Source organism: Eremothecium gossypii, chromosome VI, assembly GCF_000091025.4.
Source record: "Eremothecium gossypii ATCC 10895 chromosome VI, complete sequence".
NCBI classification, from domain to species: Eukaryota; Fungi; Ascomycota; class Saccharomycetes; order Saccharomycetales; family Saccharomycetaceae; genus Eremothecium; species Eremothecium gossypii.
In genome coordinates, this window is record NC_005787.5 from 27,362 (window position 1) to 52,729 (window position 25,368).

The following is a 25,368-nucleotide window of genomic DNA, read 5'->3' on the forward strand; positions in this document are numbered from 1 at the left end:
TTAGGTCAGAATAGCTAGCTGGTACTAGTTATGTTAGTGGCAATCGTGGTCACGTGGTCATAGAGTTCTGCGGGTAACGGATGGAAAGGCGTGTTATTTACTATGTGTCGAGCAACGCAAACATAGATGTTTACCGCAAACAACTACGCCAAGTGACGATATCGGGACCATGTTCAGCAGACCGTTTAACACCACTGCCATACGCGCATTCCAGACCAATGTGTCTGCACAAATCGCCAAGAAGTCAGGAACAAATACATTGCGCAAGACTCTTCTTAAGGAGCAATCCCCTAGGAGGCCTCCTGCAGTATACGCGCTCTACCTAAAGTCGATTATGCCATCGGTCAGGTCTGAGCACCCCAATGCGACATTTGTGGAACTATCGAGGCTCGCAAACAATAAATGGAAGAGTATGAGTGACCACCAAAAGAAGCCATACTATGACGAGTCGCACAGGTTATTCAAGGAATACCACTCGGCGCGTGCAGAAATCGAGAAAACCTTGCCACCAAAGAGGCCATCTACTGGTTTTATCCTATTCTGTAATGACGTGCGGCCGCATGTAGCCGCCGAGCACCCCCTATTGAAGACCACAGATATAGTTCGTTTGTTGGGCGAAAAGTGGAAGGCGCTTCCCTTCGATAAGAAGAACAGGTATTTGGATTTGGCAGCTAGGAACAGAGAGCAATGGAAGCTCCGCAATGGCTTCTTGAGCTAAATAAGGTCCTATACTTGCTTTTCAATGGAGACAGAGACTTCTGCGTTCCAGGTGTAGCTCTATTATACATGCGAGTTATATATTGAGTTCAGTTTCGTATTAGTGCTGAGAATGTCTCATGCGTATTATTTACCGCTCGTATGTTCTTTTACTACTTCTTGGTCGTCCATTTAAGCTAAAAATTTATTTGGCTCAGCGTCCACCGTATGGGACGGATGCCCACTAGGATCCATATCTTCCTCACTTGCCGGCTGTAGAGGTGAAATGGTGGAAGGTGAGCGCTCTTGGTCCGTAGATTTGTGGGAGTTGCGCCGCATCACATAGTCTGACTTTATAGAGCCACTCGCAGTCGGTCCCAATGGAGCACCTGTGGCTTGTTCCCCGCGTTCAACGGCAATCGGGATATGTGAGTGGTCTGAACTCCGTGAAGTATGCGACTTAGTACGGCTCAGTACCTGCGCAATACCTGTGGACACGGGTTTTGCTCTTCTGCGCCAGTACTGGAGAAGAGGATCCTTGTTACTGGTTGCCGTTTTCTGTAACTTTAGATCCTCTAAATTATCTATCTGTTTCAGCTTATCGCTGGGCAACATAATGGCGCGGTCCAACTTGTAGGGCAACCCTCTGTGGCGTCCCCGTATCAACATTGCTACAATGACAAACTTTGAAAGCGGTTTGAACTGCGCGCTAAATGATTGATTAGTGTTGGGGAATCCAAGAGAAAGTCCAACCGTACCGTATGCACTCACAACTTCAAACAGAATGTGGAAGACGTCAAACGTCGGTTCATTTGGATCCTGTATCCTATCGCCCTCAACTATGCAAATGATGAACAGCCCTAGGAACATATACCACAAGTCAAAAGAAAGTTGCTTACGCAAATGGTCTCTAACAAAAGATTTAGTATCCTGTTCCTGGTCAATGTTCACGTCCTCTTTGGTACTCCCATGCTTGTTTAGCCGGGATTGGGCTGAAGTGCCAGTGGTTGAAGCTTCAGCGATAATCGGCATCAAGTTTCCGTATATTCCCAAAGACTGCTCCTCGTAAACATTGGTTCTCCGAATAGAAATGGCCACTGGTAGAACGGAAATATACATCATAAGCATATACGAAACCTGAATCGAGGGATGTAACTGGCTAAGATCAACGACTGCCAGTCCGGCTGTTCTAGTGTTGACAGCCTGGAACAAACCATCAATAACCTTCTGGCCCGCATGCATACCATTCAATAAGGATGAGTTCAAGTCCAGCACAATAAATAAGATGAGATCTAATGAGTTCAATCCCACCACAATCAGAAATAGCCACCAGGTTGCAGCTCGTGGGAAAAGCAGCGTGAAGCAGCGTCTGGGGTGGTCCAAAAGAAAGCCAAGATTCTCTTTCATTAGTGAGAGATCAGGGGCGAGCTTGAACATGACCCATATAATGAATCTCAATAGTATTGGGAATCCAGTATTCCCAAAAATGATAAAAAAAATCATCACTACCAGAGGAAATGACGCCTTACTGAACGAAAGCATGGAATCTTTGGTCAATGTAAATCCGACATCGTTAAATGCACTCTGTGAGGTGAAAAATGCCCACCAGGTTGTCGATACACCATTAGAGGCAACAATGTCCTTATATTTCTGGCTGGAGTGGATCCACGGTAGTAGAAAAATAACAATTAACGCATGGAATCCAAAATAGTAGGTCACCAGAATGCGGCATAAGAGTTTTGTTGCGCGGTACTCTACACCACCCAGTTCAACCTTCTGTGCATCTGTCAGGCCTATAAAGATCGAATTTCTTCCAATGTTCGGATTGTAAGATAAATAGTTGGTGCTCATAACGTGGCTCATCTCATTTCCATCCAAGTCCAAGCCCCCATACCCACTTTCTTGATCATAGTAATTAGAATAGGAATCCACACTATCCGCAGAGTGGTCTGCTGATGTTAGCGATGCGTTACTAGTCCTCTTGCTCTTCCTGCGGAGCGCATTTGGAACACGGTCCCCGAGAATCTTGTTAAAGCTGGCGCTAAGTTGCAGTTTCTTCAAGCTCAGACCTGTACTCCTTCTACGCCTGAAACTCCTTCTGAGGTCCTCGGCACGAATACTTTCAGGAGTTTGGGCATCTCTACTCGGTTGTCGGAAATAAGTTCTATTCCGGGAATCTCCAGTCTCATCGTTTTCTTCAGAACCAGTGCTTTCTATCGCTGAATCATTGTCAGATGATACTGAATCTGGTACGTGGTCGTTATCTCCCCGTGTGACACTAGCGCTGCCATTGTTGCGCATAAGGAAATCCTTTATCCCACCTGAGGCAGATAGCCGACGGAGAAGGCCTGGTCTCCCGGACTTCTTATTATCAGAACTTTCCCCGTATTTCGAACTGCCTGTATCATGTCTTTGTAGATTCTGTCTCGTTGGGGGACGGGGCATATTCCCAATTTCGAAATGAATTGATGGACCGTTATTCGTCGCGGAGGCTAACTGTTCTGCCGACGTCGTACTGCGTGGAAGCTCTGATGTGGGTTCCGCAGTTCTGCCACCCTGTTTCCAGGATGGATGATCATGAGCCTCTGTGGCGGTTTCTAGAGCGGAGGAGACATCAGAGTAATCTCCGGACCTTCTTTGTTCGATTGCAGACAGCGATTGAGATGGCGTGAGCCATGCCATACCTCCCTGTGATGATCTACCAGATAGTGGTCTCTTCCGCAGATCGAGCCGTCTGGTCTTTTCGGTAGAATCGCGGGAAGGAACGCCTTCGTCTTCGTAGTCCTCTCCTTCATTCCCAGAAGTCCGCCCAGAAGTCCGCTCATGAGGACCCTTGATAACCAGAGCAGGGCCATCCTCGTCTTCAGTTTTCCGGTGTTGGCTTTGCATCATCGTGATAGACCTCACTAAATCCGCAGGCGTGACTTCCCTGTCTCTCTTAGCTGACAAGGGTTCTGCTGGGCTCTGACGAGACAAATCCGGTTCAGATTTATTGGAAATACTACCTGGGGCAACACCAGACGACACACTAGTAGTGCCCAAACTGCTTGTTCTATTGGATGCCTTGGAATTAGAATCAGATGGCGATGGTGCCACTTCGGAACAGGCTGTAGAAAACACTCTAGGCTCTTTATCCTCTGGAGCAACGTTGCTTTCTTCCCTATTGACTAATTTTCCACTAAACAGCCGGTTCTGGAAGTCATTGGTTGCAGTAGACGTCCGAGTTAATCTTCTATCACTACCCTTTAAGTGTCTGTCTGGTTTCGGCCAATGACGACTTGACGACATACTCCTTGATAACTCGCGTGCAACTAACGTCCTAGTCCGCCTCATCTGGAAGTTCTTCTTGGACCAGGATTTGATCCCGTCGAAGTACCGCTCAAACCAGAATAACCGTACGAACACCAGCATCCCGTGAATCCATATTGGAGTCGTGAACATACTGACAAGATACAGGACAATCTGTTGGTAGAGAGACAGGTCGCATATATCTATCGTGTTTAATCCTCCCTGTGTCGCAGCGCCGGCTGAGAGGAACAGTACATCAATGTAAGCCGCATTCTTCACTGGATACACTAAGATAGAGCAAAGCAGTGCCATCGTGATGATATAGAAGTAGTGCGCCGCAATAAAGTTCGGCAGAAGCTTCCGAAAGATGGGATGAAGCCTATGGACGATAGCGCTGATAACATCCCGCAACTTGTGGCCAACAGTTTTCTTGTACGTGGAATGAAAGTACTGTATAGTCGGATGCCGACTTAAAGATCGTGCGAGGCCCATTCCACGAACCTACTGGTAACCCTGTGCTCCTCAGCAACAATAATAACAGATAGATTTAATATAACGATAATATACCACCCTGTGTCTGCTAATTCGTACCAAAAGGTTCAAGACGAGGCTGTGATGCCCGCATTTAAAATGCAGCTTAATTTTCCGGCCAAGATAACGTACATATTGTTCGACGGTGAACCAATAGGAAAAAGCACACTGCGTAATGCGAGTTGATACCGAGATGGGAATTAATTAATTGGTTGAACTTATCTATTTAATAAAATTAACCATAATCTTTATAGTACAGGTGACCGGCACATAAGAATGTTGGGAAAGTGTGTTGCACCTGTAGCATATCTGTGTTTTAATGACCTGTGTAGTAAAGTTATGTATTAATAAATAGGTTTAAGGAATATGGGGCTGTGGTTTTACCAGCCTCCCATGCAATGCAGGTAACACTTTGGGGAGTTCGTCCCCACCGCTTTGTTCAAGATAATGTTGTCTTTGTACCAATCTTTTTGTGATATATTCGCTCATGTGGACATCCAGGCCTCTATACTTCTTCAGCCATGGGTGCTCAAGGAGTGAGGCGTATGTAGGCCGCCTTTCAGGTATCTTTTGCAAGCACAGACGCACAAAGTCCTGTGCGTCCGAAGAGAAGGTGTCCTTCGGCAAACGGGGTGGTGGACCGTCAACGATGGCGCTCAGCTGACTGAATATATTGTCGTATGTTTCAGGAGGGTATGGGTACGCACCCAACGCCATTTCCACAATGGATAAGCCCAGGGACCAAATATCGGACTGGACAGAGTATGTGGCTTTATCTGGATTTAAAGACTTGATACGCTCGGGCGCCATGTAGGATTGACAGCCGATGTTAGTGCGTGCCAAGGATGCTACTAGGTTCCCGGAAACACCGAAGTCACAGAGCTTAACGGTACCTTGTGTCGCGGAGCACAAGATATTTGTTGGTTTAACATCACGGTGTATAATGTTGTGTACATCTTTTAATTCCTTTAACCCGCGGATTACTGACTCTGTTATAAGGGCAAGCTGCGGTTCCTCGATTCCGCCTATTTCATGGGGGTCGTAAGACTTGTCCAACGAACCGCCATCCATGAATTCCATGCACATGTAGACTGCCCCTTCAATAAAGAATGCACCGTAGAAGTCGACAATGTATGGGGACTGACACTTATGCAGGACTTCTAGTTCCATGAGAATTTGTCTAAACTTGGACTCGTCGAGCTCCAGCCTAACTTCCTTCATAGCCATCATGATATTAGTGGGCTTGTGCAGTACCTTGGATACCGTACCGTAGTTCCCATGGCCTAGTTCTTCTAAAAACTCCAACTCGTCCAATGTAATTCGAAAGCTAGATCCATTACTAAAGTCCACGCCCTGAGACGAAAGTGATAACTTGCCAGCAAAATTTAGTGATCCGGATTTAATATCGACATACTTGGAGAATACTGCAAATAGGCCCCCGTTAGAATTGGTTCCAGAGTTGCCAGACTTACTAGGTTCAGTCCCCTTCGTATCGACCTGTTTGTCAGAGGACGTCGAGGTGGTCTGAATCCCGTTCGTAAGCGACCCCGGATTGCTTTTGCTGACGCGGTGACCAGGCACCACTCCTGACGTTGCCAGAGCGGTATCTTTGTTCGATGGCTGAGATGCAAACTCTTGGAGTGGCTGCTTCATTTTCAGAGAAATACCGCCAGACGGTAATTTCAGTCCCCTCCGCGCGGAAAGGGATGGCTTGGACTTTGTCATGATATGCTTTGGGGCGTCGGAAGCGCTCCCTGTGCCCCCTGCACCGCTCTGCGGGCCCAGCACTATGCCTGAATGTGAGCCCTGGCGCCCCCGTTGATGCCCCATTCCCGCATCCGGCGGCCGCGGGGCCTTCCTGATCGGATTCAGAGGTATGGGTATCTGCGGGAGAACGTGCGACGACGTGCGTTGAAATATATCGGATGCAGAATGAGTTTTTTGATGTGGCTGGCGCCCGGGCACGGCCGCCGCCTTCAGCGGAATGCTCTGCTGCACAGGCATGGAGTCCGCCTCCTGGCCCACATTCGCCTGTAGCACCGGCGCCGGCCGCTCTGCGCTCGCTACCGGCTCAGCGTCCGCGATGGACGCCCCCACCGCGGGCGGTGACCCGGTAAACGAAGACATCGACCGCGGCCGTGAGTCCGCCTTTAGCATGCTCCCCTGTCGCCGCAGGGGCGGCGCCGCCTCCTTGCCCTTGCCCGGCGGCAGCGGCGGCAGCGGCTTGTTCACGATATGCTGTATCGCTGCCGAGTCTTGCGACTGTCCCGACGACTTTGATCCCACGCTCCCCGACCGCTGCAGCTTCCGCTGCTCCTGGAACGCCTTCACACGCGCGTGCAGGTTCGCGTTGATGTTACTGTAGTTCTTGCTTGCGCTGCTGCTGCCCCCGGTCTGCATAGTGCCGGATCTCTGCACCGTGTTGCGCTCCATCCCGTCCCGCTCCCTATCTCGTTCGCGACTGCGTCTGCCGCCTGTTCCCCTCGTAAAATTTTATCCTGGTCGTTGCCCGTGTCCAGCGCTGCCTCTCCCAGCGCCTCCGCTCCTGCTCAACGCGCTACCGATACCTTGTGCCCGTAGCTGCCTGCCTACGGTTTCCAATCTCGCCGTGCTTGCTACCACACTGCTGGTCGTTGTGTTGGTGTAGCACAACCTCGGGTCCGCAACAATTTTTTCTTATCCTGATACAGACCCGTGATTCCTTTTTATTTGTTGGTTAAGTAGCGAGAACCAGCCAGTGCTGGCACTGCCGGATGCGTCCGAGCCGCGGATTATATACACTATGTACTAGCAGTTCTGCGCTACCACGATCAGCAAGGTGCACGTGCCGAGGTAGCCCAGAAGCCTGAAGAACGCGCGCCGCGAGAGCAGAATCTGCTGCAGCGGGGCGTGGGACTCCTTGAAGACATTGCGTATTTGGCGGAAAAAGTTGATCATGGGGGGCGGGGGCGGCGGCGCCAGCGGGGAGGGACTTAAATAGGCAGCCGGTGGCGGGACGCGGCGGCGGGTGCACGGGCGAGCGGGCGATCGCACGTGATATGCACGTGACCATTATTGGCGGGCAGGCGGCCGGCGGCGGCGGCTAGTAGTAGGCGCGGTCGTCGTGGAAGGAGGGGTCGTCGCTGACGTAGTCGTCGTCGGTGTTCGGGGAGCGTCGGAGGCTCGCGGCCCGCTGCTCCTTCCGCACGGCTTCGACGGCGGCTATGACGTTGTCCTCGAGGTGCAGCAGGGCATCGTCGATGGGCGGGGTGTCGTCGAGCAGGACGGTGGCGGACTCGCTGGCGGACTTGGGGGAGTCGGGGTGAGCGGCGGAGCTGTAGCGCGAGCGCTTTTTGGCGCTGCGCGGCAGGTGTTCCTCTGCGTAGCGCGTGAAGCTATTCATGGAGGGGTCGGGGTCCTTGGCGGCGGGCTGCGTGTGGAAGCGGATGCGGCGGAGCTGGCCCGGGGGCGGGTAGGCGCGGGCGCGGGGCGTGGCGTCTGCCGGGGTAGACTCTGCATAGTCGCGGTCCTCTGCGCGCTGCAGCGAGCCGACGACGGCCTCAGCGACGCGGCTGAGTTGGTCGTCGTTGGCGTGGGCGTGGACAACGACATGGGTCTGGTTGGCGGGGCCGGTTGCGTCAATGACGAGACCGCTGCCGGGGTGCTGCGCGTCGTGGGCGGGGGTGTCCTGGCAGCGCGTACAGGTGCTGATGACCTTTGCGACGGACTGCTTGATGCCCTTCCAGTGGTAGCGCTCGGCGACCTTGGAGGTGACGCGGTTGATGCCCTGATGGTCGACGGCGTGCGTCTCGTATGCGATCTCGAGTTGTCTGCGGGGCTCGTAGACGACCTCTCTGCCCTTGAACATGAGCTTGCCGTTGAGGATCGAGTGGGTCTTGGACATCACGCGCAGCCGCGCCTTTTCATTCCTGCTGCAGGAAGCGGGGTACTCGCTTGTCTCGAGGTAGAACTTCAGTCGCTCGTACTTGGCCTTGGTCGAGTCATTGCGCGCGGAGTTCAGTGCGTCGATCTGCTTCGAGACGTGCGTGAACTCCTTGCCGTAGATAAACGAGTCGATCGGCGAGTCGTAGCCCTTCAGGATCCCGGACTCTGGAAGCTTGCCTATGCGCTTGAAGTTCGAGGACTCGAGGATACGGCGAATGCCGACGTTTGTCCCGTACACGAGGGGAAAGCAGCACGACGTGAAGCCGAGCTGTGGCGCCCACTCGAGGAACCGTTCGACCAGGGTCCTGCCAATGCCCTTCCCGCGGATCCCGGCGTTCACGAGGAATGTACCTGTGACGACGTGCGACGAGCGGCCTGGGTATGCGGGAAGCAGGTTGAAGGTTCCGAGGCACTGTTTTTCCCACTGTATATTCAGGTTCATGTTGCGGCGCTCCTTCCGCTTTTGATATTGGACCGTGTTTCGTTCCGTCGTCACGCCCTGTTGCCGCAGTTGCTCGGTCTGCAGCAGCTGCTGATCTTCGCTCAGCTCCAGTGAGTAGTCTAGCTCCGGTATCTCTCCGAGGACCATCACACAAACAATACCATGTGTGTGGAACCACATTTTGCGGAACTCGTCAAGGTCCAAGGGCTCGTAGTATGGAAAGCTGTCACCCTTCTCCACTTCCATATTGAATTCATCGAGCAAAAATGCAAGCAATCCCAGTGGTAGCAGGTCAGAATTTGCTCTAATAGGGTACATTGTCGCTGTGGTTTCTCCATCTTTAAGAAGAATCGTGTGCGGCTGTAGAACCGTCAAATATGTTTCTATGTCATGTTGCTCCTGATCGTGTGCCTCATTGGATTCCAACGGTATGCTTTCAGAATCTCGAAAGATCATAGTACGTGCAGAGACTATCGCCTCTGGGCCGACGTTTGGAGGCTTCCGATGTGCTGAATTATATCGTAGTTAGGGAATTTCAATGTCAATTTTCAATGCGCCGCCGACCAGTCCAACCTCGAACACTCGGAAAAGGAAATGTAGAGTAAAGGTGATTCTGGCGTGAGCCAGCTAGCCTCAGTAAAAGGCTAGCTATCTGACGCCCATCCAGTGATAACAGAATGGGTTTAAAACAACAACTGCATGTTGTATGGCACAATGCACGGAGAATCATCAATATTTAATATTATACAGAATTTGAGGCCTGAGACTCTTCGAAAGAAGTCTCCTGCGGACGTTTATCAAGCTTGCTAGCAGCTTTTACATTCGGATTAAAGTCCTTATATTGCTCCAATAGCTGGGAAACGGTATTCTCGTCACGTGATTTGAAAAGGATTTTACTGGCAAACGTTAGGTATGATGTATGTGACTTAATCTCAGACTCCACCTTTGCCACTTGTTTCCATTCAAAACCATTGTCGCCCTCTTTCACCCTTGAGCCTTTTCCAAAAGGATTGTAGCTGGTTTTAGGCGTCTTCGGCCTCACGTCATCTGTCAACTCTTCAACGGAACCCAACTGCTCGCCCAGTCTTTTGCGGCGCTCGGTTCCATGCTGCTTGCGTCTTTTTACATCACGCAATCTCTCCAGTGCATCATCTAGCTGACGGACCATCTGCCTCCGCGATTCGTACTGCCTTCCTTGTATTTCAACAGTCTCAATCTCCTCCCAGCCGTGTAGCTCGAGAGCCTCCAGAGTCTTGTCCACCTGCTCAATACACGGCGAGAAGCAGCACAGACGTGCAGTGCGATCTTTGGCTATTACAGCATCCAGATGCGGAATGGCTTCCCATGGGGCAGGCAGGTCCAAGAAGATGCAGTCTGCATTGACAGAAACTGAATCCTGGCCCTCAAGGAATTCATAAGAGGTTGTGTCCCCGGCCTTTATTAGGAAGCCTTTCTGGCACACATCCCGGTGCGTGATAGTGACATTCCCGTCTGCAATAAGTCCGTGCTCCTGAAATTCCGCCAGCGCCTGTTCATAACGCATATGGTGGAACTCGTATGAGAACAGTTGCCCTACAGTGCGAGCAAATGCATGAGAGAATGACCCTGACCCCGTCCCAGCTTCAATCACTCTCGACTGTGGGCTGCATCCGAGACGCTGCATGATATATGAGGAGTCGGGAGTGTATACAATCTGAGTCCTATGCGGCAGCGATAGTGTCCACAGTTCCGGTGTCGGCTGTAGTACATGTATGAACCCAAAACGATTACTACCCTTGGTGCGAACACCAATCTGCGAACCGTACGGGCGTCCCACTATGTCGTCATGTGCGAAGGACCCGTACCTAGTATTAAAAACCTCGCCAGACTTGATGCGCAATTGCTTGACATTCCCACGAGAAATCCACACCAATACGAGGTCACCTTCGGCGATCAGATCCTTGTATTCAGTGAAGTACGACATTCTAATGATACTAATCACCTAACTACCGTCAGCCGCCACTGCATTTCGAGATGAGGGCATCATCACTTCGAAAATTTTTCAGGCAGGCCACACTTTTTCCGCGACGTTAAAAATTAGAATGGCGCTAGCGACATGTCAGTGCACGTTCCTTGGCGGGCTGACATTCCAAAGCTGTGTCGAAGAAATGATATTGTGATATTGCTAGCGCTCATGCAGCTTACCACATGCGCTGTCAGTGTCAGTAAAAACAAAACGGGACTTTGTGACGTAAATTTTTTGCCTTGCTGAGACGCAGATCGCGTCAGTGGTCTGGCGCGACGTCAGTGCGCGGCGCAAGGCATTTTGTGTGTACATTGGTGTCACTGGTATTATGTGGTTGTATGCGTGTCGCGCCAGTATTTCCGTTTGTGTTCTAGTTGCGAGAAGGTGTTTGTTTGTGGGGCTGCGGCAGACCGACATCAGAACTGTCAAGTGACAGCGTCTGCGAATAACTACTATATAGAGTATATATATGTAGCGATGGTTAAAGGCAAGATACACAAGTTATGTATCTGAGATCTAGAGATATAATTGAGGATTATATCCGCAGCATCTGGTCTTGCATTGCAAATCAGAGCAGAATAATTGACGTGTCAGTTTGAATAGTCATCTTTGGGGCCATTTTTGATTTTCCACAATGCCAGCAGTGTTAGATAGACCGAAGACTTATAAGAAGCCAACCTTGGAGGACGTTGATCCCACTATTAATTACATTCCTGCAGTAGTACGCGATAAGCTTACGCATGAGTCACAGGAGATGCTCCAGCGACTCCGCAAGTTCGTGGATATTGAATGTTTGGGGAAAGAGAAACTGTATCTGCGTGAATTGCAAGCGCATGGGTATGAAAGCGAGCAATGCCCCACGGTGCAGCTTCTTCGCACTCGCGCCGAAGAGCTCGACCTTCAACAGCTCTACGTCAGGAAGAGAGTCTTCGACAACCAGGAGCCGTTCTATGAAAACCGCTTGAGTATGCTGGAATATTGCATGGCGAGCTTTTTCCTCGGTAAGTCACAGTTGGCACAAGCGGTCATGCATGCACACTGTTCGATGGTCAATGTTGGAGCCATGGAGCTACTTTTGCGTCATGGCTCCCCAGAACAGTTGAGCCTTTTTTTGAGTCCAATGATATCTGCGCAGTTACATTCGAGTTTCATGGTTAGCGAAAGCGAAGTTTCCAGCTCCGACGCGCTCAATGTCAGCACAACCTGCAAAATAGACGATTCAAACGGCACAATGACTTTAAATGGATCAAAGTGGTTTGTAACATCTTTGGAGGACAATAAGTGTGAACTATGGCTTCTACTTGCTGTAACCGAATTTGATGAAGGGAATATATACAAACGGCATTCAGTGGTACTCTTAGACAAGGACGCTATAAAATCTGAAGGAATAACCTATGAACGTATTGATACAGGCGGGCCCAACTCCATCACAGACAGCAATAAATACTACCGTGTGCAATTCAAAAATGCAGTAGTCCCATTAAACATCCTAGGCCAGAGAGGTGAAGGCTTTTCGATGGTGCAAACCAGGACTAGTTTAGCAAAACTATACCAATGCATGAAGCTCTGCGGAACCGGTCATGAAGCCCTCCGCTTGGCGCAATTACGTGCCTCTAGCCGAAAGGTTTTCGGCTCGAAGTTACAAAAGACAGACACATTCAAAACTGACGTTGCCACTTGGAAAATCAAAATTGAAGTTTGCAAGCTGCTTTGTTGCAACGCAGCTGTTCGTTGTCAGGTAGAGGGTATTAAGGTGGCACGCGATGACATAGCGATGGCCAAGATATATACACCACGCGAAATGAGCGAATTAGTAAACTGGTCTATTCAAATACACGGCGCCCTGGGACTCTGTACCTTGGAATCCCCGCTACTCCATATGTGGCATAGCTGCAGGGCAACACGCATTAACGAGGGCCCAGACGAAGCTCTTCTTTCCCAACTGGGTAAGCTCGAAATCTCTAACTTCGCTAAGAATCAAAAAACCTGGGACGACGAGTTGGCCAAGGCCAAATCCTCTTAACCCAACAGCACGCACGCATCGCTCTCCGCACTAGCTCGCATTCTACACTAAATACCGATCATTAGCAACATACCACACAGCAGCTTGATTCCTCACACTGTTCGCTAATAATTCCGTGTTTAATTTTATATACGCCATTAAACATGTTTTCATTATTACTGTAATGCCCTAGTACATATCAGATTTGTTGAAATCATGAATCAAACCGTAGCGCGCCAGTTCTTTGCTCTTCTGCGTCTCCACCTTGAATTTGGTCTCGTTCTGCCCGTCGCGGTACCGTGCCGCCTCTTCAAACGGAACCCGCTCCAGCTGTTCCAGTGGTTTGTCCTCCTTGTCAATGTCTACCTCCCCCAGCATCACTACGTTCTCTCCGCGCACCATGAATACTCCGCGCTCGCACTCGCCGTACTGGCCCTCCTCCGGAATATATATTCTCTCCACACAATGCTGCAGAATCAAGTTGGCATACTGGTCGAACGTACGCAGAACTCCAAAAAGCATGCGCCCGTCCCGTAGCAGTACAAAAATCTTGCGATCCACTGACCCCACAATAGCGGCGGTCGTCGTGAAGTTGTACTGGTCCAAGTATAGGTCCGCCTCACCCTCTGATATTTTGCTATGCGACATCTCTTATAAAAAAAGGCAAATCGCTACGCCGATTCCTGTGAATTACTGGTCCCAATAGACGCTCGATAACACTCTGACGACCCGATGATGCAGCAACCGGTCCCTTCAACTGAGTACCATGGATCAAATATGGTGAACTTCAACGTTGGTCAAAACTGAAAAAAATGGCATACTAAAGCCATCATCCGACACGATCAAGGCAGACCAAGTGTAATCCCAGTAGCAGCAGCTGGAAGGCGGTTTGCAGGTGTTTCAGACTGCCTCCAGGAAGCTAGCTCGACACATGGCTTTCTGGTCTGCTGTCGAGCGCTATTACTATGTCTTACGTATTGCGACAGTGGAAGCGAGCCTTTCGTAAAAGAGCAGGTCATCGAGGGGTTTCCTATCCGTCTGCACCAGCTTTCAAGAACGAAGCCATCAGTTAGAATGTCGTTGCTACGGACATTGCAGATGCAACCCAGGGTGATTACAGTGTTTGCGGAGCATGCAAATGTGGGAGCCGCGTCTGAGATACTGGGTGCCCTGAAGACCGCATCCGGACCCAAGTGCAAGGTGCAGGTTAGCACGATGTTCCCGACACTTGAGCAGCTAATTTACATGAGCGAGATCAACAGAACTGCCGTGGCGGCGCAAGTCCCACGGCTTTCAGAGCTGTTACAGAAGCCCAGCTTCAGTGAGGAGTTCAGCAGTCCGCTGGCGCAGTGCACCCAGGATGGCGTGTGGCGCAGCCAGGGGGGGCTCTGGGTAGACTGGGAGAAGCGGCTCTTGGGAGCCGACGGGCAGTCAGTGCATGAGCTTTTGGGGTCATCCACAATGACAATAGACTAACTAGCACTACGTAGCGTTCCAAATCGAATATGCATATAGTTTACTTATCGCGGGCATCAGACGCCCATCCTCTCGATTACGTAATTCTGCGCGAGGACCCCGATGGAGAGCGCGAGCCCTTTGTCGATCCAGTCCTTAACCCATTCGCTCGGGTCTATTTCACCCTCGAGGGGTTTCTCGTCTTCCTTCTTCTTCAGGTCCGACTTTCCCTCGAGCCAGCCCGCCCATCTAATCGGGAACCCCTGCGAGCGGACAAGAAGCGACACGCCATTGGACATGTCTTCCAGGTGGATGGTGAAGCTAAAACTCCCGACATGCGTCGAGTCCACTACTGCCCCCTCGTCGCCTTTCTGGGGCTGTCCAACAGCAAGAATGCCGATAAACACATCGCTGATTCTGCTCTCCTCATCTGCAGCAGCCTCAATGTCGCGCTCGCGACGCTGGCGTCTCGACTCCTCCATCGCCTTCTGGAATAGCTTCATGGCATTGTCAAGGTTTGCGCGGCACAGCTTGTCTCCTTCGGTCGGCTTCCCCTGGAACATGTTCAGCCCGTGGATGTTACCTGCCGGCCCCTCTGCGGCAGATTCGTTTGGCCGATCCCACTGGTCGACAAAGATGCGAATCCCGCCCTGAACCTGAGAGCTGAGAACATCGTGGAACTGCGACTCAACCTCGTAGGATAGATCGTGGAAGTTGACCAAGTCGTGGACTAAGTGGATGCGCAGCACCTCTTCTGTTTCGCCTACGACAAACTTCGTCAACTGCGAGGTCAGTTCGGAAAGCATGGTGGCATTCGACAGCTTCGACGCAATGGGGTTGGTGTTTAGCTTTGTTGTCAAATCCTGCTGTTCCAACGTGATGCGGTCCTTCAACTGCGTCGCGCGCTCCGTCGTTTTCGACCAGATGCTCGATACAGTAGCCTGGCCGCTGGAGGACCACCAATTCGACAACGACTTGATCGGGTCGTGCAGCTCCTCCGCTACCTCCTGTTTCTCAGGCTGCCCCGCGCGCAGCGGCGCGGCTTCTGCAGAGTCCCCGGCCGCCTTTTGCACCCCCGCGGCGGCCTTTCCTGTTGCCGCGGCCCCCTTTGTGTCTCCGGCGGCCTTTACCGTTTTCTGAACGCCTACGGCCGCACCCGCAGGCTTCTTTGCATCCACCTTCAGGTTGCTTTGTTCAAGTTCGTCAAGAAACTCCAGTATGTCCTCATTGCCCTCTGCATTCGGCGTGCCCGTCTGTCCGCCCTTCTTCCCGGCCCCATCGGGCAACGAATCTAAAAACTCCAGTACTTCGTCCGCCTCTGATGGCTTTCCAGCACCTGTCATTGCGCTCCCAGCTTGAAGGGTGAGTTGTAACCAGCTATCAATCAGCACCTGATTTTCAACTTTTTGTAGAGTGGCTTCAGTGCCGGCTGCGCGATGCAAAGTCTCGACCGGCCCACATTCTCAGTAAGCTAGCTAACAGCTACTTAGGGACCGGTTAGGAAAGTGTCGGATATCTGTGGCGGCCGCCGCAGCACCCCAGGCGTGCAGTCTCCAAGAGCACGTGCTTCGACGGATGCCCGTAAGCCGCTGTAGTTACAACCTTCGCTCGCTATCGGAGCAACGTACAGCGTAACAACAGACTAAGATAGATGCAGCACGCAGCTTTATGCTGCAAGGCTGCTTGCGACGACTTTCAGTTAAAGACAGTGTGTGGGGCACGTTTCTTTTCGAGGGAAAATTTTCAGCTTAAGCTCATCGCATGACAAGGCCGATGCCCATCAGTGCTAGAACTGTAACCAGAGCCTCTCCGCCGTTATAGAGGCCCGTACCGCCATGCCATCGAAGAACTCCATCAACAGACCCAAGCAGAAACTGAACCTGCAGCACCGCGTGCAGAAAAACGCAGCGAAGAGAAGCGCCAGGGAGCGCGCAGGGTTACTTGCGCCGCCAAGATCCAGCGATCAGTCGCAATCGGGCCGCGCGAAGTCCATTCCACTGGATTTGTTCCGTGGAGAGCGTGTGGACCAGGGGCCGATCACCACGAAGACGCTGTCCAAGAAGCGGGCCAAGAAGATCGAGAGAAACCTGCGGTATGTGGAGCAGCGTAAGCTGCTTGTGGACGTGCAGGCTGCGCGGGAGTCTGGGATGGACATCGATGTGGAGACTGCGGTGAGCACTAAAGCCAAGACTCAGCAGACGGGACCGCTTCAGAAGGTGAAGGAGTCCATTTGGAGTGCTCTGGAGGACGTCGCCGCGCAGGAGATGATCGTGCAGACAGGGGCTGGTACGACCCTAGGCGGCCAGTTTTTTCCGTAGTTGTCTAGCTATGTAGCCAATGTACATTAGTTGAGCGTTGCCGCGTTGCGGGGATATTGCAGAGCACTTCACTACCGAATGCTACGCACACAGGGCAATATTGCTGTTCAGGAATATACAAAACAACTACATATCTATGTCGAGGAGGCCTCTGCTGCGCAGTTCATCGCGAACATTGTCTTTCATGTAGCTGATCACGTCCTTCTGGTCGGCAGCTGCAAACACACTCGTGCCTGCGACTATCACATTGGCACCAGCCTTGGCGGCGTGCGGGATAGTTTCCTTGCCAAGCCCGCCGTCGACCTGGATATCCAGCTGTGGAAACTTTTCGCGCAATGCTGCCACCTTGGGCATCATGTCTGGCATGAACTTCTGACCGCCGAAGCCTGGCTCCACGGTCATGACCAGCGCCATATCCAGATATGGAGCCAGCTCAAAGAGTACATCTACCGGCGTGTCGGGCTTAATCGCGCACGCTGCGCGTATGCCGCGTGACTTGATCAACTTGACAAGCTCTAGCGGGTTCTTGGTCGCCTCGTAGTGGAACGTGAATTGGTCTGCGCCATTTTCGACAAAGACATCAACCCACTTTTCAGGCTCTGCAACCATCATATGGCAATCGAAAAACGCCTTGGGTTTGTCTGATTCTTTATCTCCTACTCTCGGGACCGCTTTGCGTAGCGACTTGACGATTGGGGGGCCTAGGGTGATGTTGGGCACGAAGTGGCCGTCCATAACGTCGATGTGAAGCCATTCTGCACCCGCATTGATAACGCGGTGACAACCACATTCTAGGTTGGCAAAATCTGATGCGAGAATGCTTGGTGCAATGATAGGTTTGACCATGGTGCGCTGCTTGGTTCGGTGGGAAGAGTGATAAGTTCTTTGCTTAACAATATAGTGCGATTATCCATAACAAAATGGTTCGCTTACCAAAAAAAATCTCCCGGGGGTGAGTCGAACACCCGATCTCCAGATTACAAATCCGTTACAGTCTGGCGCCTTAAACCAACTTGGCTACCGGGAGAACGTTTTAATGTTACCTGTTTCGGTTTGCCTGGGTACAAATGCACCACCATAGTTCAAGATAGTTTCAATTCCTTTGGAAAGGAGCGAGATAATTTATACAGCACCGGCTTGATATCCGACTTCATATCAATAACATTTTCTAAGTTGAAGATACTCAGTAGTTGTGTGTGACCTTAGTTACGTTCAACTGGGACTGATGGGTTACGTTTGATTTTGCCCTAACGTTCGTGACACACATACATAGGCCACTTAACCTGCTACGGACAGTGGCGCATTAGTAACGCATAGCACGTGCCTGGAATCGAGGCTTGTCAGCTATTCCCCGCTGTTCGCCAAGGCGCTAGCTTATTTTTATCCGGGGCTGCTGGAAAATAAGATAGACGGGCAATTTCGGATCGGGAGAGCGGAATAACTCTCTGGTTTATTCCGATGTGCCAGGGAATTATCACCAGTTTTTTCAAGCATGCATGGAGCGTCATTTGATTTGTAAAGGCACTGAAAGCTAAAAATATAGTCGGCAAACCGACCATCACCGCAAGGTGGATCCGACTTGAGAGGTGAGCATTGTGCCCCGGATATCTGCAAGTATCACAAAAATTGTAATTGATTGATCAATTAACTATCTAGATGAGTCTAATTAATTAATATACTTAAAAGTCCCGTTAATATCATTAGCTACCCTATCGGAACAGACCGTCTGCTACTAGGCCGAAAGGGTAAAGCAGTTGTCAGTCAGTACTTGCTGTTGCTTATGGAATGCCTGTCATATGCCGGCAGCTTGTTTGTCACTGGAGTACGGCGCGTGCCGCCTTGCAGAGGGTACCCATGATTCTGAACGCCAAGGTACCACACCTTCCTGCCACATCTCCTCGACCTCTTCCAAAGTCAAACCCTTTGTCTCGGGGACAAAGAAGAAGATGTAGAAGAACGCAAAGATCAAACAACCCATGAACACGTAGCCGTAGTAAAACCTGATCGCATTGGTAATGTATGGTGTAAAGAAGGCGATCAAAAAGCCCCATATCCAATTCGCGGCTGTGGCGATAGCCATGCCCTTGGCTTTGACTCTTAATGGGAAAGTCTCCGAAACAATGACATACGCAATTGGGGCCCAGGTAGTTGCAAAGAAGAAAATGTAGAGGCAGGTAAAAACAATCATAGCATTGCCTGCCGGTCTGGAAGAAGGCTGATCGGGTCCATTGGGCCATAGTCTTGTCACACCAACGGAGGCAAAAATAACCATACAAACGGCCATTGCCGCGGCACCGTAGAGCAAACATTTCCTCCTGCCAAATCTATCGACAGTGTACATTGCCACAAAGGTGGAACCAAAGTTTACGGCACCTAAAATGATGGATGTCTTGAACGCATCCTCCAAACCGACGGAATCAAAAATCGTGGTACCGTAGTAGAAGAAATAATTGTTACCTGTAAGTTGTTGTAACGACTGTATCATAGCACCCATGATCACTCGTTGGAGAATCTTGGTGCGGACGGTGAATAATTCACCCCAGGAAGCGGAACCTGCCATTCTTTCTAACTCCACACCAGCTTGGATGTTATTGACTTCTGCCAGAATAGCCGGATCATCTACCGGAACTTTATTTGATGTTGCTAGAGATCTTTTAGCCTCTTCAATTTTATCTTTTTCGATCAAATAACGAGGGGATTCTGGCACGAACGCCATACCAGTAATCATGAATATAGCCCACAAAAAGCAGAGCCCCAAAGGAATCCGCCATTGCCTTGAGTCATCGTATCTGCTTTTCGTACCGTAGTTCGCGCAATAGCCTAATAATATACCGGCCGTAATCATTAACTGGTAACATGAAACTAGTGTCCCTCTCAAATGTTTTGGCGATGTCTCTGAAATCAACATAGGCGACAACACAGCAATACCACCAACACCTAGACCAGAGATGACTCTGCCAATACAGTATTGATACCATTTAGTGTTGGATGAAATTTGAATAATTATACCAACCACATAAATGAGACTAACGATCATCAAGCCAATGCGGCGTCCATACATATCGCCCAACCTGGATAGAATGATACCGCCAACTGCGCAGCCAATATTAAAGATCGCAACAATAAGACCAACTCTGGCATTGGACCAGTAGTATCCGCCTTCATCATTCACTTGGGCAAAACGCCGCCTAAAGTCTGTCTGATTGACAAAACCAGAAATGGTACCGGTATCCCAGCCAAAAATAAAGCCACCAAATGCAACAAATACACAGAGCAAACAAACTGTAATGTATGCCGTAGCCGGTTTTGTTGGTATGTCGACTGTTTCTTCCATCAAATACTTCTTTTGCGATGCCGCGGATACCTCTGTACCCACGGACCGCATATCACTGTGTAAAACCTGACGGCTCATTGAGAAGGCGACTGCGTCTAAAATATGATAGAAACAGTTTCCTCGACACTGCAAACTGATGACCGGTGAACAGTTGGAAAGAGGGTTAATCTATCTCATCTATCCTTATATACTGTAGATGTTGTTAGGTTTCGTCAACCCCTGGTAGAATTTCGTTTCTTACCATCCGGTAAAGCCATGGTATTGCAAAATTACATACACGGTGAAAAAGTTGAACACTTCGGAGTTATCATAGATTTTAGACAGTTTTTCAGTTTATTGCCAATCTAAGTACATGCCACATTTTTATGCATAAACAGACATATACCTAACGATGTCTACAGGTCTCTTCTGGATAAAATACGCTATTCTATAAAAGAAATTAGGTTGCGCTATTGTCTTAGAGGCGTTCAAAGTTTCTGAAAATTAAACCGGAAGAAAGTGACAGAAAATAGTGAAGAAAATCCCGTTGAGATTTCTAGGGAGGGTAACGTCTCTGTCACGAGGGAACACAGAAGCCAGGAAGCTGGCAGGAGTTTGGTGGTTCAGCCGCACGTCAGGTAAGTGACTGATCTTTGGCATCGCCTTGGCAGGAGTGCGAGATTAAAGTATGTAAAATGGTAGTACATGCCTATCTAAGGGATCCAGTTACATTCTGTCAACTGGCGTCAACCCCAACAACCGCATACCGTTGTTCAGCACCTGTCTGCAGGAGGCGTAAAGCGCAAGACGAGCAGTGGCGACCTCTGGGGCTTGGCCTGCGACCCATAAGATATCGTAGCAAGAAGAAACCTGGTGAGTTAACTTGAAAAGGTAAGTAACGATGGTGGCAGGCTCATGCGTCTTTAAAGCGTTTCTCAATACATCAGGATATTGTGCCAATAGCCGCACCAAAGTGACAGCGGCAGCTTCGGTGAGTACCGAGAAGTCAGCTGTTACCCACTTTTCCGGAGTGATCTCAGATGCGTTTCTTTCGACAGAGCGCAGTCTAGAATGAGCATATTGTAGATAAGGACCGGTATCACCTTCGAAGGACAACATTCTCTCCCACTTGAACTCGTAGTTGTTGATTCTCTTCGCCTGCATGTCCTGGATCATAACAGCAGAAATACCAACCAAGTCTGCTACCTCGTCTGGGTTCTCCACTTGCGCGTACTTCACCTCGTTCTTCCTCATGACTTCATGCATTTTCTCTTTCGTCTCCTCAAGGATGTTGTCCAAGAATACCACAGTGCCCTTTCTGGTAGACATGCCTTGCACCATACCAAAGTTTACATGATGTAGGTTCTCAGCCCACTTGTGGCCCATTTGCTTTAGAATTTCAAAGAACTGGGCGGTATGCAAGTCCTGTTGGCAAGCAATAACATAGATCATCTTGTCGAACTTGTATTTTTCATAACGGTCCATAGCAGCGCCCACGTCACGAGTTAGATATAGTGTGGTACCATCAGACTTCTGCACAATGGTTTTGCCAAGCTTCTTGTTAAATTTAGTTAGGTCAATGAGAATGGCGCCCTTGTCCTCGTGGGTCAACCCCTTCTCCTGGAATAGCTTCAGGGCGTTTTCCATCGACTCCTTTTTTACCTGGGACTCGCCAGAGTACACATCGTATTGGATGTTCAGTCTGGCGTAGGTGTCGATGTACTTTTGAATCGAAAGTTCACGGAATTTTTGCCAGATTTTCAAGGCCTCTGGGTCACCATCTTCCATTTTCTTGAAATAAGCACGGGCCCTTCCATTCGTTGATTCCTCAAGTGGCAAGGAATCTCCCTCCTGTTCGATGTCCTTGTTGACACGGACATACACATCGAACAAATGGTTAATTGGGTCTTTCTCGAGAGCCTCCTCGCTCCCGTATTTTTCAAAACCAACGGCTAGCAACCCGAACTGCTTACCCCAGTCGCCCAGATAATTCATTCTAATCACCTCCCAGCCCATCTTCTCATAAAGGTTGGAGAGAAACCCACCAATGATAGTGGAACGCAGGTGGCCGGCGTGGAACGGCTTAGCGATATTAGGAGACGAGAACTCAATTATGACCTTCTTGTTCTCCACCAACTTGCAGGAGCCGTAATCCTCCTTCCGGGTTAGCACATCTGGCACCACCACATTGAACAGGAACTGAGGCTTGAAGAAAAACTGGATAAAAGACCCATTGGCCTCGACCCGGTCTAAGTACTCGCCACAGGGAAAAGCAACCGCCCACTCAGCCGCGAGGTCCTTGGGGTTGCTGCCCTTGATACGCAACCGCGGCACCGGGATCAAAAGGTCTCCGCGCTCGAGCGTGTTGGTCCACTCCAGTGCCTCGTAAATCAACGGACCAGCAACGCCCGAAATCCTGCTGAGCTCGTCCGTAATGTAGTTCCGGATAAGGTCCACAACGTTCGCCTCAGGGTGCGACCCTGCCATCTTGGTAGGCGCCTGTATCGAAAGCTTGGCTAGCTGTTGAGAGATCGTGTCGCCAGGCATCTTGATATTAATGTGCTGCCGGAAACTATGTACTCGGGTAACGGTGAATCTTAGAGCGGCCGGGAATATGCGTCTACTGCTAATCAGACTTGATATTGAATATGCTGCAGATATTCCACTAAGCATAAACGAGCTCAACGACGCCAACTAAGCAATAGTTTAGCACCTGTGCTTTGGCCCTGTGCGATGTAGCGGCATCATCGGCGTGCGGTGCCGGAACAATATTACTCACTGAAAAGAAACGACGAAAAATTTGATATCATTTATAACGAATCTTAATTTCCTGCTCGATTACAAAGTTTGAAAGTGGGGCGATGACCGACGACGGGCATGCGGCTGGCCGGCGACGGGCACGCGGCCCACCAACGACAGGCATGTTCGCCGGGCCGGAGAAGGGGCCCAGTCCCGCCTCAGTGGCGTTGGTTATCTCGGCATGTATTGCTTTGCAGTATCATATGGCATTGCAATTACAACTAATAAATACAGATTAATCGCATATTTTTAATAGTAATTTACATATGCTATCTCGTGAACGTCATAACAATATTAATGAACATAGATTAGGTTTAGGTTTTAACCCGATGATTAGCAGAACAAAAAAGTTTGTAGTTTAAAGTTTTTAAGCCCAGGTCTTCTCTGGCTTCACCTCCTCAGTCTCGTAAGCATTTCTCTTGTAGGAAGGAGTCCAGGACTCGGACTTCCATGGGACGACACCCTCCTGCCACATCTCCTCGACCTCTTCCAAAGTCAAACCCTTTGTCTCTGGGACAAAGAAGAACATGTAGAAGAAGGCGAAGATCAAGCAGCCCATGAACACGTAGCCGTAGTTGAACTTGATGGCGTTGGTGATCTTAGGAGTGAAGAAGGCGATCAAGAAACCCCAGATCCAGTTCGCGGCTGTGGCAATAGCCATACCCTTGGCCTTGACTCTCAATGGGAAAGTCTCCGAAACGATGACGAACGGAATTGGTGCCCAGGTAGTCGCGAAGCAGAAAATGTAGATACAGGTGAAGACGATCATGACGTTACCAGCTGGCTTAGATGAAGGCTGGTCCTCCCCGTTAGGCCACAACTTAGTCACACCAATAGAAGCGAAGATCACCATACAGACAGTCATAGCCGCGGCACCGGCTAGCATCAGCCGTCTTCTGCCAAATTTACCGACAGCCCAGACAGCAACAAAGGTGGAACCGAAGTTCACAGCACCCAAGATGATCGAGGTCTGGAAAGAATCCTCCAAACCGACAGACTTGAAAATAGTAGTACCGTAGTAGAAGAAGTAGTTGTTACCAGTTAGCTGCTGTAGAGATTGGATCATAACACCCATAATAACACGCTGTAGAATCTTGCTCTTAGTAGAGAATAGCTCACCCCAAGAAGCGGAACCTGCCATTCTCTCCAACTCAATACCAGCATGGATGTTGTCAAACTCAGCTTGGATCGATGGGTCGTCCACAGGAACCTTGTTGGATCTGGCTAGAGATCTCTTAGCATCCTCATATTTGTTGACCTCGACCAAGTAACGAGGAGACTCTGGAACGAGGACCATACCTCCGATCATAAGGATAGCCCACGCAAAAGAAAGACCCAATGGGATTCTCCATTGCTTCGAGTCTTCATATTTGGCTTTTGTACCGTAGTTGGCGCAGTAACCGACAAAGATACCAGCAGTAATCATCAATTGATAGCAAGAAACCAACATGCCTCTCAAGTGCTTTGGAGAGGTCTCGGAGATCAACATTGGCGACAAAACAGCAATACCACCAACACCTAGACCAGAGATGACTCTGCCAATACAGTATTGGTACCATTTGTCGGTGGAACTTATCTGGACAACGATACCAATAACGTAGACTAGGGTAACAATCATCAACCCGATACGACGGCCGTACATATCAGCAAACTTAGACAAGAAAATACCACCAACGGCACAACCAATGTTGAAGATAGCCACAATCAGGCCAGTTCTGTTGTCAGATAGGTAGTAGTCACCACTCTCATTCAATTCACCAAAGCGATTCTTGTAATCGGACTGGTTCACGAAACCAGAAATCGTACCTGTATCCCATCCAAAGATGAAACCACCAAATGCAACTAGGATACACAACAAAGACACCGTAATATAGGCGGAGGCAGGCTTCACTGGGATCTCAACTAGGCCAGACTCCTTGTTCTCTTCTTTCGAAGGCTTGTTCGATGCTGTAGACGAATGTGTGCTCATCACGGAGCGGTTGTCAGGTTGTGCAATTGCTGCAGACATTGTACCGACAAGTATTAGTTATTATTCCTCAATGGAAGTCTTAACGGCAAATATTCTGAACGATGGTTTATTATAACATTAAACATATCAGATCTACGAAAGCGTGTCGAGGCTGTCCTTATATACTCTTCTCCTGTTGATTCCACCGTTGTCGCCCGCATATTTTTAGGCGCCACCCACAACCAAGCGTCGTTTCTGAGACCACCGCGTCCGTGAACAGCCCTACCTCTTCCCCAGACTAATTAAGCCGTTCGATATTGCCTGGAACAATTGTTCCGTTAGAGTTCACGGTGTGCTCCCGGCATTTCCCGGGCGGACTGCTGCTCGTTCTAACCCCCCCGCTTTCTCGAGAATATCCGACTAGCTTGGACGGGACGACCGGCACACATCGGCAGTGTAAAAGCGCAGGCCGTTCCACCGTACCCGGGGTATTAAGCGTAAGTCGGCAAAGCTCTTTCGTCAACTAAATCCGGAATCTGGTAGATCCGCCACCAGGGCACCGCTATACTGCCATCACGTATTGCCGTGCCTTCACCCAGCATTGTGCCGAGCTGTGGTGCAGTGTTCGATTGCAGCACCACCCGACG

General features: G+C 50.0%; 15 protein-coding genes and 1 non-coding gene across 16 annotated transcripts; 4 read left to right on the plus strand and 12 right to left on the minus strand.

Moving 5' to 3' along the window:
• Positions 1-169: 169 nt before the first annotated feature.
• On the plus strand, positions 170-718 carry AGOS_AFL219W (AFL219Wp; the record flags this gene model as incomplete). Its single annotated transcript, NM_210685.1, has 1 exon — positions 170-718. The coding sequence occupies one exon, from the start codon at positions 170-172 to the stop codon at positions 716-718; it is 549 nt and encodes a 182-aa protein (NP_985331.1).
• A 170-nt stretch (positions 719-888) lies between these two features.
• On the minus strand, positions 889-4,476 carry TRK1 (Trk1p; the record flags this gene model as incomplete). The annotated part of the gene is made up of 1 exon (NM_210686.2): positions 889-4,476. The coding sequence occupies one exon, from the start codon at positions 4,474-4,476 to the stop codon at positions 889-891; it is 3,588 nt and encodes a 1,195-aa protein (NP_985332.2).
• Positions 4,477-4,872: 396 nt separating this feature from the next.
• On the minus strand, positions 4,873-6,948 carry PBS2 (mitogen-activated protein kinase kinase PBS2; the record flags this gene model as incomplete). The annotated part of the gene is made up of 1 exon (NM_210687.2): positions 4,873-6,948. The coding sequence occupies one exon, from the start codon at positions 6,946-6,948 to the stop codon at positions 4,873-4,875; it is 2,076 nt and encodes a 691-aa protein (NP_985333.1).
• A 354-nt stretch (positions 6,949-7,302) lies between these two features.
• On the minus strand, positions 7,303-7,452 carry MCO6 (Mco6p; the record flags this gene model as incomplete). Its single annotated transcript, NM_210688.1, has 1 exon — positions 7,303-7,452. The coding sequence occupies one exon, from the start codon at positions 7,450-7,452 to the stop codon at positions 7,303-7,305; it is 150 nt and encodes a 49-aa protein (NP_985334.1).
• Positions 7,453-7,597: 145 nt separating this feature from the next.
• Positions 7,598-9,337, minus strand: SPT10 (Spt10p; the record flags this gene model as incomplete). Its single annotated transcript, NM_210689.2, has 1 exon — positions 7,598-9,337. The coding sequence occupies one exon, from the start codon at positions 9,335-9,337 to the stop codon at positions 7,598-7,600; it is 1,740 nt and encodes a 579-aa protein (NP_985335.1).
• A 286-nt stretch (positions 9,338-9,623) lies between these two features.
• GCD14 (tRNA 1-methyladenosine methyltransferase subunit GCD14) lies at positions 9,624-10,844 on the minus strand (the record flags this gene model as incomplete). The annotated part of the gene is made up of 1 exon (NM_210690.1): positions 9,624-10,844. The coding sequence occupies one exon, from the start codon at positions 10,842-10,844 to the stop codon at positions 9,624-9,626; it is 1,221 nt and encodes a 406-aa protein (NP_985336.1).
• A 676-nt stretch (positions 10,845-11,520) lies between these two features.
• On the plus strand, positions 11,521-12,909 carry AGOS_AFL213W (AFL213Wp; the record flags this gene model as incomplete). Its single annotated transcript, NM_210691.2, has 1 exon — positions 11,521-12,909. The coding sequence occupies one exon, from the start codon at positions 11,521-11,523 to the stop codon at positions 12,907-12,909; it is 1,389 nt and encodes a 462-aa protein (NP_985337.1).
• A 168-nt stretch (positions 12,910-13,077) lies between these two features.
• Positions 13,078-13,536, minus strand: LSM1 (Lsm1p; the record flags this gene model as incomplete). The annotated part of the gene is made up of 1 exon (NM_210692.1): positions 13,078-13,536. One exon carries the CDS (start codon positions 13,534-13,536, stop codon positions 13,078-13,080), a length of 459 nt encoding a protein of 152 aa, NP_985338.1.
• Positions 13,537-13,962: 426 nt separating this feature from the next.
• Positions 13,963-14,364, plus strand: FMP46 (putative redox protein; the record flags this gene model as incomplete). Its single annotated transcript, NM_210693.1, has 1 exon — positions 13,963-14,364. The coding sequence occupies one exon, from the start codon at positions 13,963-13,965 to the stop codon at positions 14,362-14,364; it is 402 nt and encodes a 133-aa protein (NP_985339.1).
• Positions 14,365-14,420: 56 nt separating this feature from the next.
• Positions 14,421-15,686, minus strand: MTC1 (DUF5427 domain-containing protein MTC1; the record flags this gene model as incomplete). Its single annotated transcript, NM_210694.2, has 1 exon — positions 14,421-15,686. The coding sequence occupies one exon, from the start codon at positions 15,684-15,686 to the stop codon at positions 14,421-14,423; it is 1,266 nt and encodes a 421-aa protein (NP_985340.2).
• A 492-nt stretch (positions 15,687-16,178) lies between these two features.
• On the plus strand, positions 16,179-16,661 carry ALB1 (Alb1p; the record flags this gene model as incomplete). Its single annotated transcript, NM_210695.1, has 1 exon — positions 16,179-16,661. One exon carries the CDS (start codon positions 16,179-16,181, stop codon positions 16,659-16,661), a length of 483 nt encoding a protein of 160 aa, NP_985341.1.
• A 126-nt stretch (positions 16,662-16,787) lies between these two features.
• Positions 16,788-17,507, minus strand: RPE1 (ribulose-phosphate 3-epimerase RPE1; the record flags this gene model as incomplete). The annotated part of the gene is made up of 1 exon (NM_210696.1): positions 16,788-17,507. The coding sequence occupies one exon, from the start codon at positions 17,505-17,507 to the stop codon at positions 16,788-16,790; it is 720 nt and encodes a 239-aa protein (NP_985342.1).
• A 96-nt stretch (positions 17,508-17,603) lies between these two features.
• Positions 17,604-17,688, minus strand: AGOS_t0130. Its single transcript is given in 2 exon segments — positions 17,604-17,640; positions 17,650-17,688. It is a non-coding gene; the product is annotated as a tRNA-Tyr (tRNA).
• Positions 17,689-18,453: 765 nt separating this feature from the next.
• Positions 18,454-20,073, minus strand: AGOS_AFL207C (sugar porter family MFS transporter; the record flags this gene model as incomplete). Its single annotated transcript, NM_210697.1, has 1 exon — positions 18,454-20,073. The coding sequence occupies one exon, from the start codon at positions 20,071-20,073 to the stop codon at positions 18,454-18,456; it is 1,620 nt and encodes a 539-aa protein (NP_985343.1).
• A 627-nt stretch (positions 20,074-20,700) lies between these two features.
• On the minus strand, positions 20,701-22,647 carry AGOS_AFL206C (arginine--tRNA ligase; the record flags this gene model as incomplete). Its single annotated transcript, NM_210698.1, has 1 exon — positions 20,701-22,647. One exon carries the CDS (start codon positions 22,645-22,647, stop codon positions 20,701-20,703), a length of 1,947 nt encoding a protein of 648 aa, NP_985344.1.
• Positions 22,648-23,140: 493 nt separating this feature from the next.
• AGOS_AFL205C (sugar porter family MFS transporter) lies at positions 23,141-24,781 on the minus strand (the record flags this gene model as incomplete). The annotated part of the gene is made up of 1 exon (NM_210699.1): positions 23,141-24,781. One exon carries the CDS (start codon positions 24,779-24,781, stop codon positions 23,141-23,143), a length of 1,641 nt encoding a protein of 546 aa, NP_985345.1.
• Positions 24,782-25,368: the final 587 nt, after the last annotated feature.